Raw genomic sequence first — 21,433 nt, 5'->3', positions numbered from 1 at the left:
CTGTAGATTCATTTGATAGGTAACACAAAATTAAAAACCACCTGGCCTCTGTCCTTGGTGATGATTTCTATATTAGGTATTTATTGCCTGTTTATATTGTTGTTGTTGTTGAACTCACTGCATGGACCAGGCTAGCCTCCAAATAAGAAAATCCACCTGCTTCTGCCTCCCAAGTGCTACCATCACGCTGGCTTGCCGATCCTTTCAGCAGATTGTGAGTTTGCTGAAGAGGAAAGCCATGTCTGTCTTGATTGTCATTTTCTCATCACATTGGTTCAGAGCCTACACAAAATAATTGGCACAGTTGCTTTAGCTTCTTATACAGTAGTAGCCAAATATGGTTAGTATTGCCACAGCGGTGTGCAGGGGTGATTTCTGACAACGAGGCATTAGCTAGTGTTGGAGCAAGTTTCAGAGACAGTAGCATTGACCACAGTGAGTAGGTCTTCATGAAGTGAAATAGAAAGAGGAACCAGGAAGAACAGAACACCATGAGCAAAAGCAGAGTCTTATGAAGAACAGTCGATTTCAAAGGTCATCCTGTTTCTCTGTGTTGTCCAGAAGCTCTTGCCTATTAATATCTTCTCCATAAAAGAAAATACGACTGAGAGAAAGAGAGTGGAGATGGGGTAGCGTGGGTGTTTAGGCGTCAGGCCCTTCCACTAAGCAGTGTTTCCCAAGTAACTGCCGACCAGGATGTGTGTAATCCATCCCATTATAATTAAGCCTGGGAGAAGGTGTTGTCTCTGAAGCCCTGGTTGAAATGCAGGTATGGCCCTGGGAAGACTGACATGAGCTCTCAGTGACACCTAATTAAAGAGCTGGTTCTCTCACAACTTGACCTGACCTGTCCAAAATCTAAGAGAGGCAGGTGATGCCCGAGAGCAGAGCACACCGGAAAGCAAACGAGGGTTGGGTATCTGGCTTGGGGGGAGGTTGAGGGCAAACTAAAAACAAACTTTGACTTTGGGCAATTCCCCCGAGGAGGAGTTGGAGGAACACGCCTTGCCCTAGATTCTTCTGGAATCCCATTGACAGGTCTTCCCAGTTTCACAGTCTGGGACTTCTTTGGGGGTGGTCGACTCCCGGGCAATTAAACTGGGCCACTGCGGGCAACTCCGCAGTTTTAACCCTTTCCTCCCAGATTCAGGCACGGGCCCTGCGCTCTTTCCTCCCCGTCGCGCCCGCGCCCCGGGGTTCCGGGACTGAGCATGCTCAGTAGCCGCCCGCGTCTAGCTCCCAGGGAAACCTCTGCACGCCCTCCCCAGCTGCTCTCGGTCGCCTCCTCGCCGCCGGCCGCCCAGGGTGCATCCCGGCTTGCTGGGCTCCACGCGACCCAGATTCCCGCCCCTCCCCCGCCCCTCCCGCGCCCGCAGCCAGTGCGGCAGCCTCTGTCCAGCTTCCGCGCGGGGACCGGCCGCGGTGCTCAGGATCGCCGGCGCCTAGCAAGAGCGAACGCGGAGATGGAGACCACCCTGGCGCTCCCCCGGAGCTGCTGAGCCCACCGCTGTCCCTGTCCCGGTGAGTTGCGACCCCAGAGGAGCCAAGGGACGAATGCCCTTGGAGAACCGAGAGGCGGCTGCTGAGCTGTGTAGGGTACAGAAGAAATGCTCGGGGTTGGGGACAGTGAAGGGACGTGGATGAAAGTGCGCACTAGCTGGGTGCAGGAGCGCCAGGGTCACCCAAGACTATAAATCCTCTTTCTTATCCTGCGCCGGGAAATTAACACCCGCGGCGCTGCGGGTCAGCTCTGGAAGCTGTTTGTGTCCCAGGGGCGCGGGTCGCCTAGCGACTGAACGCCACTGCAGGTGCCTAGGGAGGGATCCGAAGCGGGGACAAAGAGCGGCCTGACTGGGACGAGAGGAGGGTCCTGGCCCCCGGGGAGCCTTCTGTCCTGCGGGTCAGGCCCCAGGGCGGTGCCAGGCGGCAGAGTGGCAGAGCTGTTGACGGGAGGTCTTGGAGCCTCCACCCCGAGCTAGGTCTGCGGGGCTGGCTCTCCGCCTCCTCCCACTGTGGGAAACTCCACTCTTGGAGCATCTCCTGGACAGGTGCAGCTGAACAGGCGGGAGGAGAACAACAGCCCGAGAGCTATTAAAGCCAGAACAGTGGAGTGAGACATGCTATTTTTCCAAGTGTGGGCACCGACTACTCCCCTTCTTGGTGTGTCTGCTCACCCTCTAAGTGGCGAGTCCGGTAACACACCGTATGAATATTTCAGAAACGACCTCACAGACTCGCTTGCTTCAGATCAAGTTTAATGAATATGTGTGGGAGCCTTTCTGCCCCGCACAGGCAGATGGAAGCCTCAGCCACTGCTTGGAGCTTTCCAAATTCCATCTCTTTCTCCTCACAAACCAAGAAAAAGACGTCACCCATCCCCACGAGCTTTAGATTGGTGTCATAAATTGAGGCTGTCGTTTGGAGAGACCGATTTTAGGCAGTCATTCAGCCTTTGTTCTGCATCTCAGCATCGTGCCTGTGCGTGTTGTGTTGGTCGCTTGACAACCGTCCTTAACTGGTATTACCAATATGGTGGAAAGCGGGTAGCATGCCTACGTTGGGATAAACGTCATAATTCCTTGTTGTCTTATGACAACACGGAGTAACAGCGGTCTTAGTCATTCTCTCCCTAGAAGTTTCCTTTTGGGTCAATCTAGTTGAAATTTTGCCAAAGGCACACATTCTTGCTATTCCTCACTATTGGGAGATATTCCCTTCGACCTCTCTCTTATGGGAAAACGAATGCTTTCTCTGAAAGACATCTCTGTTGAGAACAGCAACATAATGTTTTATTGCAGGGAACTTTCTGGGTTGTAGCAGACTTACACTTTGAGCTATAGCTCTCATTGTACCATCACGATTAACCAATAAGCTGACATACTGCATAACTGTCAATACTCTAAGATGGTACTGGTTTGCAAAGTCAGTTCCTCCCCCCACCTCCCACCCCCGGGTATGTGAGAGACAGGTAGATAATCTTGACCCATCTATAAGGAATTCTTTCGTTGACCAGAAGTTCAAGATTCCCTGTGAAGAATAATGAGGTGATAATTCTCTCTCATACAAGGAAGTGGCTGAGGTGTCCCAGTTTACAGATGTTTCACATTTAGCAAAGGCTCTTCCCACAAAGACTGCTGCAGTTACATCATGGGCCTGCCAGGCTGCTTCTCCCAGCCTGAGGCCAGTGAGTGCTGTGCTAGATTAATGGAGAAAGGCATCAGAGAAACGAAACTTTGCTCATTTTCTCTATTGTGTCTTGTGGATTCGAATAAAAATACATGAATGTTAGATTTGGGGGAGATTTTTGAAACCAGTATTAGAGTATCTTCTGTGCTAAAAACTGCTGATGGTATTATAAAGGAATTCTATTGAATTAACAAAATAGGGAAAATATTATGTAACAAGCAACATTTCCTAAAGCATGTCACCAAATCGCTCAGGAATAAACCCAGCTACATTCACGGATGTAAAATCTGGCTAATTGGAAAGTTTGCAGAGCTCAGACACAAACTTCCAGGTGTGTCAAGGGAGCAGACCCTTATGTCCTCCAAGAATTTTTAAAAATCATTTTTAGGATTTGGCAAATGAAATTCAGGCTGTCTCACTAAATTTGAATTTCAAATAAACAGCAAATCCTGATTTAATTTAATTTAATTTAAATGTCATGTATGATATTTGGAATTATACTTCAAAAATTATTAGTTGCTTCTCTGAAATTGAGTTTGGACTGGGCAGACATATTCCCTCCTGGCAAGTCCACAATAGAAGCGTTTCTTTCTTTCTCCTTTTCTGGGTCGCCTATAGCTTGAAAAAAACAAGTGTAACAGAAGTCGTATGCTGCTCTGCAGACAATCTGGGGCAAGCTCAGCTCTTGTGCTATTGAAAATAACTCATGCCTGAAAGTGAGTATTCTCAGTTTTGCACATATTTGCTGAATACTTCTACTTGTTAGGCTCTGTGGGATTTGCCAAGAATCCAAAGATGAGAAGAAGCGGGGGCTAGAGACAGATTTACATCAACCAATGTAGAACTTGCTTTGTCAGAAGTGTGAGGTGTGTATTTATCAAGGGTGTGTAATATAAGAACCTGAAGGAAGACACAGAATTTTGCTAGATATCTCCGTCAAGGAATGAGATAGTCGACTGCCCATCAGGGTTGAAAGAGCTGACCTCAGATATGAGAATGAATTCTTGCCATGGGAGAAGAGGTGTAAAGAAAGTATGGTGGGAACAGAACGAAGCTAGAAGTTTCAGAATGTCTAGCTGATAGACTCAGTAAGAGAGACAGACCAGCTTTGTCATGTCCTAAATACAGTGTTTCAAAGCACTCCCCCCCATCTTCCAGCTTTTGCATTGTTTCCTCCCCCAAAGGAAGACTTTTAAAGAGTTACTGACCAGAACGCAGAGGGACCTGAGATGAGGCAAGTGTAGAGACTGGCAATGGCAGTTAGGCAAAGGTATCTCTGCATTAAAAAAAATCTTTAACATTTTTAAATGTGTGTGGGTGTTTTGCCTGCATGTAAGTCTGTGCACCATGTATGTACTTAGTGCCTTTGGAGGCCCAAAGAAAGCAATGGATTCTCTGGAACTGGAGTTACAGATGGTTATGAACTGCCATGCAGGTGCTGGGAATTGAACCTGGGTCTTCTGGAAGGGCAGCCAGTGCTCTTAACCAGTGAACAATCTCTCCAGTCCCTCTCATTGCATTTTATAAAGCAGGCCACCCACTTTTGACTAGAATTATTGGGTTCTCTTTCATTATTCCAGTACCATCTCCTGGTCTCTTCGGATAAAAAACTGTTACACAGTATCGGAAAGCATGGTTTCTTTAAATTTTTACTTTGATATAAATGTAGATATTTAAATGTATAATTTAAGGGGACAATCAATATTCAGTTTCTTTTGGTACACTTTCTTGAAATAAGATAAGCATATGTTTAGGTTTTAGCAAATCTGTTGCTCCAAGTGGGAAAAGACATTAAATTGCTATCATTTTCTGTTTCATTTGAGTTGTCTTGAAGGAAGCAGATGCTGGTGATGGAAAGAAAGTATATTTTACAGAAATAGTGCCGTGTGAAAATGACCATATGCTTGTAGTATCAGAGAATACCTACTTAGTGTTCTAAAGGAAACTAATTCCAAAACAATACACGGCAAACACGACTGTGTCTGTAAAGACGCTGAAAGTGCTTAGCACTGAGGAACAGTGTAGGATGATGATTGGAAGGTGAAGGTTAAACCCACGCAGTCAGTGGAGAGACCTATCACCCATTTTTTCATGATTCTAACTGGCAAAAGTGCCATGCCCAGTAACAGAATGCCAATCTAGATCACCCTTCTCAAGAAACCTAGCTATCTTAGCAATCTTCCCTCAGAGAGCCTCAAATGTTTAATTATCCACATGTGGGATAATTTTCAATTTAGTTTCGTTTTTTTTAAGAAAAAAGTGCTTGGGGTGTGCCTAGGGTTTATGGGTGCCAGACAAACATTCTAGTACTGAGCCGTATTGCATCCCTGAAAGAAAAAGAAAAAACATTTTTTTAAAATTTTGAGACAGTTTGACTAAGTTGTTCAGTGTGGCCTTGAACATTCTCTGTAGTCAAGGAATGTCCTGAGCATGTGCTCCACCTGCCTCAGTTTCTAGAGAAACTGGGATTAACAGGCCTGACCCATGAGGCCTAGCTCATATTCTACCACAAATTCTCAAAATCCTAAGAATTGCCCTACACTGTAGTATCTAGTGAGATAGTCTTTGATATCAAATAAACAATCATCCTCCAAGATAGAGCAGAAAAGAGTCTAATTCAGGAACTTACTCCAGTCCTTTTGCAGAAGATCAAACATCTTCTTGCCTTATAATTCTGAGTTTATACGAGAGACAAAATTGTGGCCAAAGGATATACCGAAATTATTAAAGTTCAAGGCAATTAGAGCTTAGGTCTTGTTTTCGGGAAGGTTTCACACAGCTTATTAAAGGAAACTTTGCTGCTGTGGCGGTCCCCAGTGACAACTTATGTGAACTACCACCCAGAGAGCCTCAGGTGAAATACCAGATGCCCATCTGCCATCTAAGTCCTTAGTAAACACCCTGAATCCGAACATTCTGCATACAGAATGCTCATGCATCCCACAAGCAGGCAATCTTCCCACCCTCTCATGCTGGCCGTGGACAAAGAGCATCACATCTTACTCCAGTTCCTCTTCTGTAAGAGGGGAAATATGAAAGCTTAAAATAATGATATGATGTCAACCCGGATGTCTGTATCTATAAAATAAATTTGAGGCGTCACTGGGGTTTTAATAGGCAAATAGCTTTGTTCTTAAAGAAATTAGGAATGTATAGAAAGTAAGTATAATCCATGTGATGTTTCCCATGCTGTTGAAATAATTACACAGATTTGACTTTTTTTATTTTTACATTTTGGAGGTGAAGCAGTTTAGTTGTTGCCTAAGTAGAATTTATTAAGCTGGATGTGGTGCTGCACACACATTTAGTCCCAGCATTTGGGAGACCAGGCTGGCTGATCTCTACTCATTCAAGACCAGCCTAATGTACATAATAAGTTTCTGGCCAGTCAGGGACCCTATTTCAAAAAAAAAAAAACAGTCTCAAACAGACAAACAAAACCCCAAAAAGACAAAGATCAGTCCTTAGAGTCAAGATGGCTCATACAGTAAAGACACTTGCCTTCGAGCATGATGGCCTGACTTTCCTGAGCCCCACATAATGGAATATGAGGACCAACTCAGTAGATTGTCCTCTGGTCTCTGCATGCACTATGGTACATGCATGTGCAAGTCATACACACACACACACACACACACACAAACTAAAAAATGTAATTTTAAAGACCAGTCACAAGCAAGCTAATGATGCAGATTCAGAGTTCTTTACATACTCTTGCAATGAAGTTTCCATTTCAATTATTAGGCTGAACTTACTAATTAAAAGCCTGATATAAGAGCTTATTTATGTCACTATAATTCTCCTTCCCATTTCCTCCTTGTGCAACTAGGTAATGAAAAGCTGACTTTTAAAACTATGTGTGCAGGGCTAGGCTCACACCCAAAGATAAAACTATGTGTGTCTGTGTATGTGTGTGAGGGCCAGTGTCCTCAGGGGAACTAGAGCCAAAGACTGCTGTGTGACCCCTGACATGGGTCTAAGAATTGAGCTATATATGGTCCTCTGCAAGACCTCTGCTGTATGTGCCATTGACCACTGTGCCATCGCTCCAGCCCCTGCCATGCGTTCTGAAGGTTTCATTCATGATGAAACTTATCACTTATCTATCTCATAGATGTTTTGATTTTTTGTTTTAGTTTAACAGGTATCATCAATGACTTGAATTCTGTTCCCTACATCTTTTTTCCCCTCCATCAGTTGGCACTGTAAATATATGAAATGTAAATCAGTCACTAGGGAGCATTTATTGTACAAATACATTTCTTCCTTTTTTAATGAAGCAGAGAGATATTCTATTCAAAATATGAAAGAAAATTGTCTAAAAGTTGTATAGTGTAGTAAACCGTTTACTTTTCTGTTTTATCTTTGTTTGCTTGTGTGTTTTGCTTTGTTTTTTGAGACAGGGTCCCTCTATTATAGAGCTCTGGCTGACCTGTAACTCGTTATGTAGACCAAACTGGCCTCTAACCCAGAGTTTCTCCTACCTTTGCCTCCCAAGTGCTGGAATAAAAGACATGCACCACTTCGCCCAGCTTTGACCCCTATACTTTTATTTATTCTTTGACAATTTCACACAAGCATACAATGGATTTTGATAACGTACCTTTCCTCTTCTCCAATTCCTACCAAACTCCACCAGCACAGCCTCTCCCAAGCTCATTCATTCTTTCTTCTTTGCTTCTTCTTTTTAATAACCCAGTGAATCAAATTAGTGCTATCCATTTGCCCATGGGTATGGGGCCATTCACTGGAGCATGGGCAGCCTATCAGTGCCCATACCCATGATTCTTTCTCTGGCAGTCATTAACCGCCAGCAGCTCCTTAGCCAGAGATGAGGCCATCTGAACCTGTCCGTATTCATCCTGGGATTTTGACTATCTTGATCCGGTGTAGCTCACTAGCTGCTGTGAGTTCAGGAGTGCAATGATAATGTCATCTCCACAAGACAGCACTTTACAACACTCTCCCCATCCTCCAGTGAGTGCATTCTTTCTGCTCCCCTTTCCATGGTATTTCCTGAGTCCTGGAAGGGGAGGAATTGATACAGTTGTCTGATTAGGCCCGGGTACCCACAACCCCTTATTCTCAACATTTGGACCAGTTTTGAGTCTCTGTACTAACTGATGCCCGTTTCTAAAAAGAAGCTCCTCTGATCAAGGTTGGGCACAGCATTAATTTATGGGAATAACACAGGATCCAGTGCTAGGTAGGACTAGTGTCTTCTCTCTTCCAGTGGCTTGTATAACACCTGCTAGCACTCCAAAAGTTGGCCAGCAGAAAAGAAATTCGATGGCCAGTCCAAACTGATATCTCTAGATCCTGAAACTAAAGTGGGACACTTAGGTTTTAGTTTTAAAGTGTCTTTAGCCTGGAGATTAATTTACTACTTTTTAAAAATGCAAGTAATTACTTTTAGTTGTGAAGCTTAATCATAGGTTGCCTTAAAATGGTAAACACTCATTAAAACTATGTTAATTGAGATGTATATTACACATATCATTAGTCATGATTTAAAAAGCCTTTATTAAAATGCCTAACATAGAATGCCTTCATATTCTACCCTGTGTTTAAAGTGTGCATGACCCAATGTGTGGCCCAATAAATACAAAGCAAGATTTAACACTACAAATGACTGCGTCTTAGTTGCAGTTCTATAGCAGATATTTCCTTCACTGTTCCTTTAAATGATAGTTCATCCAGAAATATTCATCACAGATCCATAAAAGTTACTTATACATATAGAATCCTTCTGGAACACAGCTCATCAGTTCAGCCCTTGAATAACCCAAGAGTTCCATACAGAGCTGAAATCTGAGATGTGGACTCATGCTGACCAACTAGGTTGAAAGAATGTGGAAACCAGTGTGGAAGGTGGGCTTTTCTGGTTCCCTTTAGAATTCCTTACTGGCAATAATATTTTTGTATCTTTATCAATGATCCAAATCTACACAGGTCATCATGAACATCTCAAAAATAGAGAATTTGGACAATAGGATTCAATTTGATATCCCTTAGCCCAGAAAAAATAATCAAGAGTAAGATTGTTTTTAAAGGGATGGTTATGAGGTTCACTTAGGATCTAAAATCAATTCCAAGACCACAGCGTGGAAGTACCCGTTTTTCTACTATTGGATTATGGAAACAGTTTTTTTTCACTTGAAGAACTTTTGTTTTTGTTTTTTGAAACAGGGTTTCTCTGGGTAGCTCTGTAGACCAGACTGGCCTCAAACTCACAGAGATCTACTTGCCTCTGCCTCTACCTCCTGAGTACTGGGATTAAAGGTATGCACCACCACCACCCAGCTTGTCCTTTGTTCTAAAATGAATATATAACTTCATTATTTCATACTTAATTATTGTCTAGGCAACTAACAGTCAAAAATTAATCAATAAAAATTAAATAAGCACATCTATTCTGTGACTACCACTGGGTTATTTCCAGAATATTCTTTAATTATCTAAGATCATATTTGAAAATGTTCTTTCTGGATGATGATATTTTTCAGCAGCTGGAAAACTAGGCATGTGTCTTAAGTTGTACATATAATTGAGCATGACAGTGGGTGTGTGGTCTTCTTCTTTCAAAGACATGTGTTTATACTCTAGAATGGACATTTGTTACTCCTTTAAACACTGCCTTCAAAATCCCTGTCCTATATTGGGAACTGTATTCAATGTTATACAGAGAAACAGAATCAACAGGAGATGGACACATTTGTGCACACACACATGTTCTGAGTGTGTGTGTGTGTGTGTGCGCGCACGTGCGTGCGCACACGCGCAATTGTGTGTATACATGAAAAGATTTATTTTTTTAAAGTGGTCACTTTTGATTGTGGCAGCTGAAACGTCCTTAATCTGTTGTCTGCAAACTGGAGACTGTCCAAGAGCAAGAAGACACCAGTCCTCAGCCCACCATGGGAGAGTCTAGTTCCTCCTTCCTCCACCTTTTGTTCCATTCAGGCCCACTGTAGATTGGATACTGGTGACCCACACTGGGAAGAGAAATATGCCTTATTGAGTCTAGGGATTCAAACACTGATCTTATTCAGAAACTACATTCAGACATCCCCAGAAATAATGTACTTGGGATTCCTTGGGTTAGTAGAGTTGACATGTATAATTAACCATCACAAGACTCCCCTACATTATGAAACAGATCCACTTCCCACAACAGACTTTGAAGGAGTCAGGTGTTTCTTTTTTTCACATACCTTTGAGCCTGAGACTTGCTCCTGGCATCCAAATTCCATTGCAGGGAGTCTAGTCACTAAAGCCTCTCTACCAATGCCAGACAGTGCAGAAGCAGTACCAGCCGGTGTCTGGTGGTGGCAGTGGAGGTTTCTTTACTATGTCACATGTTAAGCATCCTTTTTTTTTTTTTTTTTTTTTTTTTTTTTGGCTATACAGCCTCCAAACCTGATTTCCTTTCCTTGCCCACTGCGAAATCTAGGGATTGCTTTCATTACATTTTCTGTTTAAATAGGAGAGATGGTTTGTTTGGTTTGGGGTTTGTTTTTTAAGAGAGTAGCCCAGACTGGCCTTGAACTCTTGAAGATCTTCCTGTCCTTGCCTCTTAAACGTTGGGGTCATTAGCTTGATCCATCATGGCCCACTAGTTTCTGTTTCTGCAATAATAAAAATAAAGCCACAGGACTAATCCCATGCTAATGGAGGGACATTCTTCAGCCACGGGGACCCACTGAGTGCACAACACCGTGAAAGGCACAAGGTGGGGGAGATTTTATTCATTCTCTTGGTATTTATGAGATAAGACACCTTGCTTGGCCTAAGCTTGTGTTCTGGGGATAAGTAAGGAGGGGTAACCTCAGTGGCAAACTTAAGTGGTAACGTGTGAATCTATGATTATAGTGATCTTAAAGATTGCTTTAGTGTGGAAATGGGAAGTTGGTATAAGAAATGATATTTGTTAGAATAAATATTATGTTTCAACTATTTCAGGATGCAACAATTTTTTTCTTTTTTAACATATAAAGTATGGAAGTCCCTAGAGTGTATCATGTCCATATGTCACTAAACCTAGTATGTCGCTGTCATGTCTCCATCATCATCTGTCCCTGCTCACCCCATGTATATTTCACTGAACCTAGGATGCTATTGATATAAACTATCATATTCTGAGTAAAAAGTTCAGTAAGGAACTGGGAAGATGGCTCAGTCTGTAAAGTTCTTGCCACATAACCAAGAGGACATGAGCCTGAATCCCCATGTAAAAAGCCAGGTGCAGTGGTGTGTCCCTGTAGTCTCAGAGCTGAAGGGGGGGAGGGGCTGGTGACATAAGAGGGTGTGTGGAGTCAATCTTGCCAAATCAGTGAGATCTAGGTTCAGTGAGAGACCCTAACTCAAGAAATATGGCAGCAAGCAACAGAGGAGGCCTCTGATTTCCATGACTGCCTGCATTCATGTCCACACATACACACACACACACACACACACACACACACACACACACACAGCCACACATACCCATACACATACACGCATACACACACACACACACACACACACACACACACACATCCATACCCAGGCACACATACCCATCCACACACACCCACATATACCCATACACACACACACACATATACCCATCCACCACACACACACATATACCCATCCACCACACACACACACACACACAGAGGCACACATACCCATCCACACACATGCACTATACACAAAACTAGAAATAAGGTAAGAAAATAAATACATGAAATAAGTGTTTTATTTATACCAGGTAATACTTTCACATTACTTAAAACATCACAATAGTAAGTCTTGGTACTCCAGTCCCTAGGACCCAATCCTTCTTCATGCCAAACTTGTCTTTCTCAGGAAAACACATTTTACTTTTTATGTGAGAAACTGTGTCCACATCTTTTGTTGTCTTTTACAGTGGTTTTTATTTAGAATTTTAATTTTCAAAATTAATGTTGAGAACATTTTATGTCAAATGAACTGTTACTTTTTAACATTTCCATAGTCTTTTAAAGGTCAGAGACATATCTCATCCACTGTGCTCGCCAACAGTTCGCCGCCTGGAAAGGCAGAAAACCATATGCTTTTGAAGCAGGTCATAAGTAAATTTATGGGCAGCCTTGACTTCTATAGCGAACATGGACTGCCTGCCATTGCTGTAAATCACAAAATAATCCCAGATGAGTGCGTGTATCTGAGGAAGGGAAAAGGCTTCAGAGTTGTCATGTTAGGGCATTCAGTGGGTCGGTTTTAAAGATAATTGCTGAGGAAGGAGAAAAGAACGGCTCCAGAACGTGGCCTCAGGGAGATGGTCATCAGTGAGCATTGCACCTCTAGTGAGATGTGCTGGGTGGCATGTGTGAATAGTAACTGTAAAATTTCAAAGACCTTTTCATTCTCCAGGGTGGTGTTTTTCATATTGCTAGTTTTCTGTCATCGTGTAAATACCTTAAACCCAAAATTACATTTTATCCATACTTCAAATGTTCACAGCCTTAGGATTTTTTTCTTTTCTTTCCTTTTTTTCCCCATTCCATTTCAGCCCTCCACCACCTTACTGATTCCTTCTATTTTGTCTTTTTAATTCAATTTGCTATTTTAATGCATTATATTCTTTTAAAATCAGAAGTCTCTTTCTTTACCTAGATTTGTTACTTCATAGAACTTTCTCAAGTATGAAGCAGGCTGAAAATAGAGACATTATTTGAATTTGCTAATTGTCTTAGTTAGGGATTGTTATGAAGAGACACCATTACCACAGCAACTCTTATAAAGGAAACATCTAGTTGAGGGTGACTCGCTTGCTGTTTCATAGGTTCAGTCCATTATGATCTTGAAGGGGAGCATGGCAGATGCAGGTGTTGGACCTGAGAGTCCTACATCTTTCAGGCAACAGGAAGTCAACTGGCTGTCACACTGAGTGAACCTTGAGAAAATAATCCTCAAAGCCCGCCTCCACAGTAACATGCTTCCTCCAACAAGGCCACGCCTCCTAATAGTGCCACTCCCTTTGGAGGCCATTTTCTTTGAAAGCACCACACTAAATTTAGACCTATTTACTCACCCAACCTAAATCTGCTGCTAGGCCTATTCGATCTGAAAAGACTTATGGTATCCTTTGGTTTGTGGTCCTGCTCAAGCAGAACCCAACAGTTCAACAAGTTGTTTTTACCCAGCCTCCTTACCCACACATCGTGTCCCGTGCAGATGTGTTCCTTTCTGCCATGCTCATTTTAGATAGATTTTTATTTCTAATTTACTGGGAATCATTCGCAGACAGACATACATGCAAAGCATAAGAAAGAATTAATGTGAGCTGAGTTCCCCTGATCTTAAAACTAGCCCAGCTTAAGGTATTTGTTAGTGCGAGCCTCTTCTAGAATGCTCATGTTTTCCCTCCATTTTGCCTTCTCCGCTTAACATGTCATCACTGAGGAAAGGGTGGGTCAAAAAGAAACATATCTATTTCTCTTTTTAATATTTATTTTATAGTTACTCTGTGGGGGTGGGGGGCTAACCCGCATGTGTATCTGTGCGCCACATGTGTGCAGTGTCTGTGGAAGCCACAAGAGAGGGTTGGATCACCTAGGGCTGGCACTACAGAAGGCTGTGAGACTGAGCCACCATGTGAGTAGTGGAGTCAAACCCCCTGGTCCTCTGGAAGAGACCCAGTGCTCTTAACCGCTGAGCCATCTCTCTGGGCCGATATATCTATTTCTACTAGATTTCCAAATCTCTACCTGACTGAGGAATGCCATCTCTGTTCTTAGTTCATTGCATTCTAGAAGGCACACAAGCATCATAAGATCAGAAGTGTCTGGAAGGTGGTCTCCCAGGTAGCTCCCCAAGGATGCTGTGAAGCTTGGGGTACAGGCGCAGACCCACACCTTGATGGCTTCCTGGCTTTGTACTTTAGAGTAATTTAAATGGAGTTTTCATTCTCTTTTCTGTGTCTATCTGGAGTCTTGTCCCAGTGGCTTCTAGAGGCAGCACAGAAGAAAGCCCAGTGCCACTGCCTCTTGAATTTCAGCTCTGTCCCATGCTAACCACAGACCTTCCTCAGAATGTCCCTTAACCCCTTTAGCTCTATTTCTCCAGCAGCAAAGTGAAGACAGTAGTTATGATTCACTTCTGAAGTGGTTAGGATTGAGTTTATATAAACAACTCTTAGCAACTTGTGTATGAATATTAGCTGTTATTAATTCCACAAAACCTTAAACTAAGATTTAATTCTGCAGGTTGAATTTTATTTTTATCTATTTTGGTTTTTCAATACAGGGTTTCTCTGTGTAAGAGCCCTGGCTGTCTTGGAACTTACTTTGTAAACCAGGCTGGCCTGGATCTCATAGAGTCCACCTGCCTCTGCCTCCTGAGTGCTGGAATTCGAACTTTATTTTTTTATGTATTTTTATTTAAATTAGAAAAAAGCTTGCTTCACATGTCAATCCCAGCTCACTCTCCCTCCCCTCCTCCCCCAGCAACCCCCAATCCCTCTCCTCTCCCCAGGGAGGGTGTGGCCCTCCATGGGGGATATCCAGAGTCTGTCAATTCATCCAGGGCAGGGCCTAGGCCCTCCCCCATGTGTCCAGGCTGAGAGAGCATCCCTCAATGTGAGATGGGCACCCAAAGTCCATTTGTATGCCAGGGATAAATACTGATCTACTACCCAAGGCCCCATAGATTGCCTAGGCCTCCTCACTGACACCCACATTCAGGGGGTCTGGATCAGCCATCAGTCTGGGGTCTAAGAGCTCCCCCTTGTTCAGGTCAGCTGTCTCTGTGGATTTCTCCAGCTTGGTCTTGACCCCTTTGCTCATCACTCCTCCCTCTTTGCCACTGAGTTCCAGGAGTTCAATTCAGTGTCTAGCTGTGGGTGTCTGCCTCTGCTTCCATCAGCCACTGGATAGAGATTCTAGGATGGCATTTAAGGTAGTAGTCAAGCTCATTATCAAGGAAGGGCATTTAAGGTAGCCTCTCCACTATTGCTTAGATTGCCAGTTGGTGTCATCCTTGTAGATCTCTGGAAATGTCACTAGTGCCACATCTCTCCTCAAACCTATAATGACTCCCTTTATTATGGTATCTCTCATCCTGCTCTCCTCTATTCTTCCCCTGACTCAACCTTCCTGCTCCCCCCCTTTTTCCCATCTCCCTCTTCCCTCCCCCCATGCTCCCAATCCACTCAGGAGATCTTGCCCATTCCTCTTCTCTGGGGTACCATACATATCTCTCTTAGGGTCCTCCCTGTTTCCCAGACTCTGGCATCGGGATCCTAGGCTGGCCGTCCCCTGATCCATGCAGGCAAATGGATGGCAATAGAATTAACTATCCTGAGTGAGGTAACCCAGTAACAAACATGATGTGTACTCACTCATAAATGGATTTTAGAACTTTATTTTCAAATGTTAACTACTTTTTTAACTACTGGGATAATCACAAGTTGGACAGATGTTAGAATGAAATAGCACTCACTTTGTGGGTTGCTTTTTATGTGTGTGTAAGCACCTCGTGTTTGTTAGAGGATAGAGTCAGTTAAAATTTAAAGGTGCTCTCTCTCCTCTCTCTCTCTCTCTCTCTCTCTCTCTCTCTCTCTGTGTGTGTGTGTGTGTGTGTGTGAGAGAGAGAGAGAGAGAGAGAGAGAGATGTAGGAATTAAGATTTTGAACAAAGGAGCTCTGATGCCTTTAGTGGAGTCTCTAACTCATTCCCTGGTGTGTTCAATGACTAGATGGAAGAGATGGGGTTACACTGTGGTACTTTACAAAGAACCTCTGGGAGCTTCATGTTCAAAGAAGGCAGGGCAAGCACCATGATGTCGGGGTGAGAAGCCTTTCAGAAGTCTTGGACCACTAATCACCATCCCTTCCCTCCCAGCTGGAAAAAGAGACGAGTCAGATAACAGCGGAGCCCCATACTGAAGTGCCAGCTCATCTTGGGGTATTTGATCAGCAAGCCCAACCATTTGATCTTTCTCTTTGGATCTGTTCATCTCTGTGCACATGGAGACAAATCACTGCCATGTCTTGCCAAGCTTAACAAGCCTGGTTTATAATCGTATTCTTTATTATGGGGAAAGTAAGCTCTATGATTTTTTTCTTCCAGGTGGGAAATTTAGAGTTTGTTTTACTAGTGTTATTATCAATTGCTTTTTATAAAGTGTATTTTCCTAAGAAAGGTATAGAATTCAGTCTGACAAATATGACAGTGTGTAGCATATCAGGCATCATACAGTTCAGGAGCCTGGGTAGGAAAGAAACATAACACAGATCATTAGTGGGGGGTAAAGAGATGGCTTAGTGGAAACGATGCTTGCTGCACAGCATGGGGACCTAAGTCCAGATCCCTTGTATCCATGTACTGTGCTTTTGCTGGACATAGATGCAAGCACCTATAACTCCAGTCCTGGTAGGGGCAGAGATGGGAGGATTTCTGGGGCTTGATTCAAGGAAATAAACAAGAAACCCCCAAAGCAGAAATTTTGGCATTCTCCTTTGGTCTTCAGGCAAGCGCATGGGTGAGTCTCGCATGTGCATGCTTGCACGCACAAGCGTGTGTGGGTGTGTGTATGTGTGTGTGTGTCAGATACGCGCACACACACACACACTCAAAATTTTTTTAAGTTTTGAAACACTGTTAAGGATACAGAATACAACAGAAAATTCTGATGCCCACCCCAGAATAACCTCCCTCTAGAGAGAAAATAATGGTTAAGGGACAGTGCACAGAATGGCTTTTATGTTCTCCTTAATTCCCATGAAAGAGGTGGCAACAATGTCTAGCCAGAAAAATGAGAAGCTTTGTCTGAATTAAACAAAAAAGGTTGCTGTCTGTATTAGCCAGTGAGTGAACTAGCTGTAACCACACAGGTAATTTACATTTAATCATTAAACTCAGTGGCTTGGTGTGTACTGTCAAGATGTCTGTTACACCAATGTCTGTTGTGACAGTGGTGAAGATGAGGAGAAACCCAGAAAGTGCTAAGTTGGCCACAAAGGAGGACTACAGCACTTGGCACCCTCACCAAAAATCAAGCAAAGGATATTCCTTATCAACAGCAGATCAGAGCATCATAGATCACACCCCATAACACCCGGCTACAAAGATTGTCTAACAGTAAACGGTGTCCCTCTTGAAACACAAAGAAATAGGCCAAATTTGAGCTAACTTATTTAATGACTTGCCAAATGAGCAATGAGTTAAATGGTATTTCGCTTACTCTTTAACACCAGCCATGTTTGGTGTCTCTTTTTCCCCCCAAGGGGTGAAAATAAATTAGACCTAGTTGTGCTGCCCCTCCTATTTGGAGGGCAGGAGGCTAAAACTGATGATTACTTTTTCCCATCACTTTTTTCCACCCAATAAGCGAACCCAGTTGATTCTACCTGATGGATATTCCTCACCCCTTTGCTTCTCTCTGGTACCACCATCATAGTGTCAATTCAGGTCAGAAAATGTACCAGAACATATTTTGACAATTTCTTAAGTGACTCTTGACAAAATGATCTCTTACTGTAGGTGAAGATATAATAATAATGACAGTCTGGAGCTGAGATGGCTCAGCAGTTAAGAGCACTGGCTGCTCTTCCAGAGGTCTGGAGTTCAATTCCCAGCACCCACATGGTGGCTCACAACCATCTATAATTGGATCTGATGTCCTCTTCTGGCCTGCAGGTGTACATGAAGACAGAGAGCTCATACATAAAAATAAATTGATTAAAAATAACAATAACAAAGTAATAGCACCATGACATGAGTGATCAGGTCCCAGGTGCCCATATGTACCTATAAGTATACTCAGCGCCTATATGCTTTGGTCCATTCAGTCCTTGGAATTACCTTGCAAGGCAGCTATACCTACCCTTTCCACTGAACCCTAGACAGGCTAAGTCACTTGACTAAAGCTATCAGCTGGCTCATTGTACTTGTGTGTACTTTCTCTCCACAATTTTTTCTCATAACCACAATTTTTGCTCGTAACCCTCCCTACCACATAGGTGGCTTTTCCCAGGTTAGTAAGTCTTCCTCATAGTTTCAAACTGTGTTGCACATTCAGAGCAGTGCTGTCCATACACACACTTGAGAAGTTTTTTCCTCATGGGTAAATTCAGGGACTATGGTGTATATAGCAGAGAAAGCATTAGTGTTGTATCGTTTCATTTTCCCCATATTGTTATGAAATGAAGTCTGTATATTTTAATTTTATCTTTTAAAGTTTTGCTAGTTCTTTGAGAATTGCAGGCAATGTGTTTTTATCACATCCACCCCTCTCCCGGCTTCTCCCTGATCCACCCACCCATCTTGGTGTCCAGCCAAGAACCTGTGACTAGAAAGGTCACAGCCCCTAGAGCAAAACTTAGTACTATTATTCTGCTAAATGGACATAAAAGTTTTTAAGATAAAAATATCTTAACCACATGAAATTGAACTACTCGAGGATAAATTGTTAAGTCTGACAACACATGCATGGCTGTAATGCATTCTGGCTGTAATCTCTTCTTTGCTACCTCTGTATTTAAGAGAACTCTAATTTAGTCTCATCCTCACAAAGAAGAACAGTTGTCATGAACGTGGGTTGTATTTCTGGTTTGCTTAGTAATTCCTGCTGAACTATGGCTCTAATTATATTCTAAATATTTATCTAGAATTTAGACTGATCTCCTAATCTCCAATGCATCTATCTCTATACCATCACTTGGCCCTAAAACCTAGAATACCCTAGATTCCAAAAAGTCCAATTCTCAAAGTTCTGAATCTCAGTGAATTCTCTATCCAGTTGCCATCCACAAACAGGGGCATGTGTTGGCTCTTACTTTTCCTTCACCAACCCCAACATCAATCGGTCAGTTCATAAAAGTCTTGCCAACTCTAACTGTCTTAGATTGATCATTCCTCCAAGACTCCCTGGCTCCTTTCAAAGGTGATGAGAAACCTTAGGATCTCTGGAGGTACTACATAATTAAATTTGAATTTTGATTCATTTAGAAGTCACAATGTAAAAGATGATGTAATAGTCACACCACCCAAAATGAACAAGTATTTTTAATTTTGTTTCCGACATGTTTTAAGAGAAAAGGCTTAAAAGATTAAAGGTCATTTCTCACCTCAATCAACCACAGTCTCCACTTGTAGATTGTCTTCTTCAAACATGTAGACTCTACACTGTAGAGAGTACTTGCAGAAGCAAAGCATGTTACAGAAAAGACTGGTCTTTAATTGTCCTGTGTCTCCTGACTTCTGAGCTGCTCTAGGTGGTAACTGTTACTTTTCCCTCCATTGTTCCATTCCTCCTAAAGCTGGACTTGCCCCTTGCCCCTCCTTCAGGGTATCTTCTCTCTGCTCTTATTTGCATCCATCTCACCCATCCTTGATTCTCCCTAGGCTGACCCATGTATCATCCTTCCCAGAAGAAAGAGGATGGAAAGAAGATATCTTAGTTAGGATTTCTGTTGTTATGAAGAGGCACCATGACCACAGCAACTCTTATAAAAGAAATCATTTTATTGGGGTGGTTTGTTTACAGTTCAGAGGTTTAGTTCATTATCATTGGGCAGCATGCAGGCAGACATGGTGCCAGAGCAGAGAGTCCTACATCGTGATCCAAAGGTGAAAGGAAGTGAACTAATTCACTGGGCATGGCTTGAACATATATGAGAACTCAAAGCCTACTTTCACAGTGGCACACTTCCTCCAACAAGACTACACCTACTTCAACAAGGCCACATCTCATAAATAGTGCCACTCCCTTTGGGAACCATTTTCTTTCAAACCACCACAGAGGGTGTCATGCCAGATGTTGTAAGCTTTGAGACTTTTTAAAATTAAATTTGTTGTTTGACAATTTCATACATGCCTATAATGCATTCTAATTGCTTTCACACACACTCTCTCTTCCTCCCCTGTCAACCCAGTTCCTCCCTGTAAATCTCTTTCTCACATTCATGACTTCCTATCTTATTTCATTACCCATTGACTTTAACCAGGGCTGTCACTTGGAACTTGGTGCCCTTACCAATGTATACACAACTGAGGATAATGACTTCTCCTCTCCCAGAATCTATCAGTAGCCAAATAGTTCAGTGGGAGGGGGTGTGTATTGTCCCATTCATAACTTATTGTTGACAGGACCAGTCTTGTGAAGGCCAAGTGCATATAAGCGCAGCTCCTGTGCATTCAAGACTGCAATGACCATGTCATGTCCAGAAGATGGCATTTTACAGTCCTTAGTAATGTTTATGGTTCTTTATTTTATTTTTCTTGCATGCATTATTCCCAGAAATTTAGGAAAAATACACACACACCCCAAAAAGAAAAGCTTACTATTGAAGCTTATAAAATCATCCCCAGTGAGTGCCTTAAAATGGAAAGTTAAATACAGCATTATTAGGTGAAAGGCTGTGGTGTCCATCACCAGCCCTTGAATTCCTTTTGTGGGTGGTTCTAGTGATAGTATTCTGGGCACGGAGCATGTTGTCTTACCCCAGAAAAGAAGGAGGTTTTTAGAAATCCCAGTAACTCTAATTTTTTTCACTGTAGCCCACACTTACTTGGCAAAAGAAAATTTGGAAGCAGTTGCTTGGAGACAGTTGGCATCGCATCTGGGGAATCAACAGTAGCACAATGAAGCACTTCCTGAGGTAAGTGACCAAGGCTCCCCGGGCAAGCCCTGCAACATGGATAAACTTCCTTGCCAGTGACAGAGCTTTTTCCACTGCTACTCAGTTGTGGTCCTGAGATGGGGTCATTGTATTTGCATTTTAGATGAGGGTAACCTGTAATTCTGTATGCATTTTGATGTTGAACGAGCACTTGTAGATGCCAGGAGAGCCTGGGCTCAAGAGCTTGAATTTTCCTCACAACTTTGGAGAAATGTGTCCCTAAAGGATGATATGCAGCTGCCTAAAAGTTGAGGTCTACGAACCAGCTATCAAGGGATCAATGAATGTCATTTGTGTAAAATCGTTCTGAAATAAAGAATTCTAAGTCTCCAAAATTTAGTGCTTGGCTAACACACCAGTCCACACTAGTACTTCTTCTCCCTGATCAAAGCCTGCGTTCAGCTTGTTCCTGCTGCCCAGTGACGTCTCTGCAATATCCATTACCAGCTCCCATGCTGGCCTGCGTATATTTGTGTTTGGACGATCTTGCTGTTTAGAAGCCATTGACTGGACCTCTTATGACCAACTCCTGGGCTGTTAATTGCCATCAATTTTTATTAATGAAATATATTGAGTCACATTAAAATATGCCAA

General features: G+C 42.8%; 1 protein-coding gene across 3 annotated transcripts in view; it reads left to right on the top strand.

Annotated features, from left to right (window-relative positions):
- The first annotated feature begins 1,249 nt into the window (after positions 1–1,249).
- Elmod1 (ELMO domain containing 1) overlaps positions 1,250–21,433 on the top strand; it is a 62,740-nt gene continuing 42,556 nt past the window's right edge. Inside the window, exons 1-2 of one of the 3 annotated variants that reach the window (XM_013112996.3) lie at positions 1,250–1,521; positions 20,718–20,818. In XM_013112996.3, coding sequence (XP_012968450.1) covers positions 20,802–20,818 — 17 coding nt within the window. In that variant the 5' untranslated portion in view covers positions 1,250–1,521; positions 20,718–20,801. Of the gene's footprint in view, positions 1,522–3,877; positions 3,903–20,717; positions 20,819–21,433 lie in introns of those variants that run through there. The other 2 variants (XM_005069545.4, XM_040729919.1) reach the window with 2 other exon arrangements.

The sequence above is a fragment of the Mesocricetus auratus genome, unplaced genomic scaffold, assembly GCF_017639785.1.
Source record: "Mesocricetus auratus isolate SY011 unplaced genomic scaffold, BCM_Maur_2.0 Super-Scaffold_100022, whole genome shotgun sequence".
In the NCBI taxonomy this organism is placed as follows: Eukaryota; Metazoa; Chordata; class Mammalia; order Rodentia; family Cricetidae; genus Mesocricetus; species Mesocricetus auratus.
This window is presented reverse-complemented; position numbering and strand designations above follow the sequence as displayed.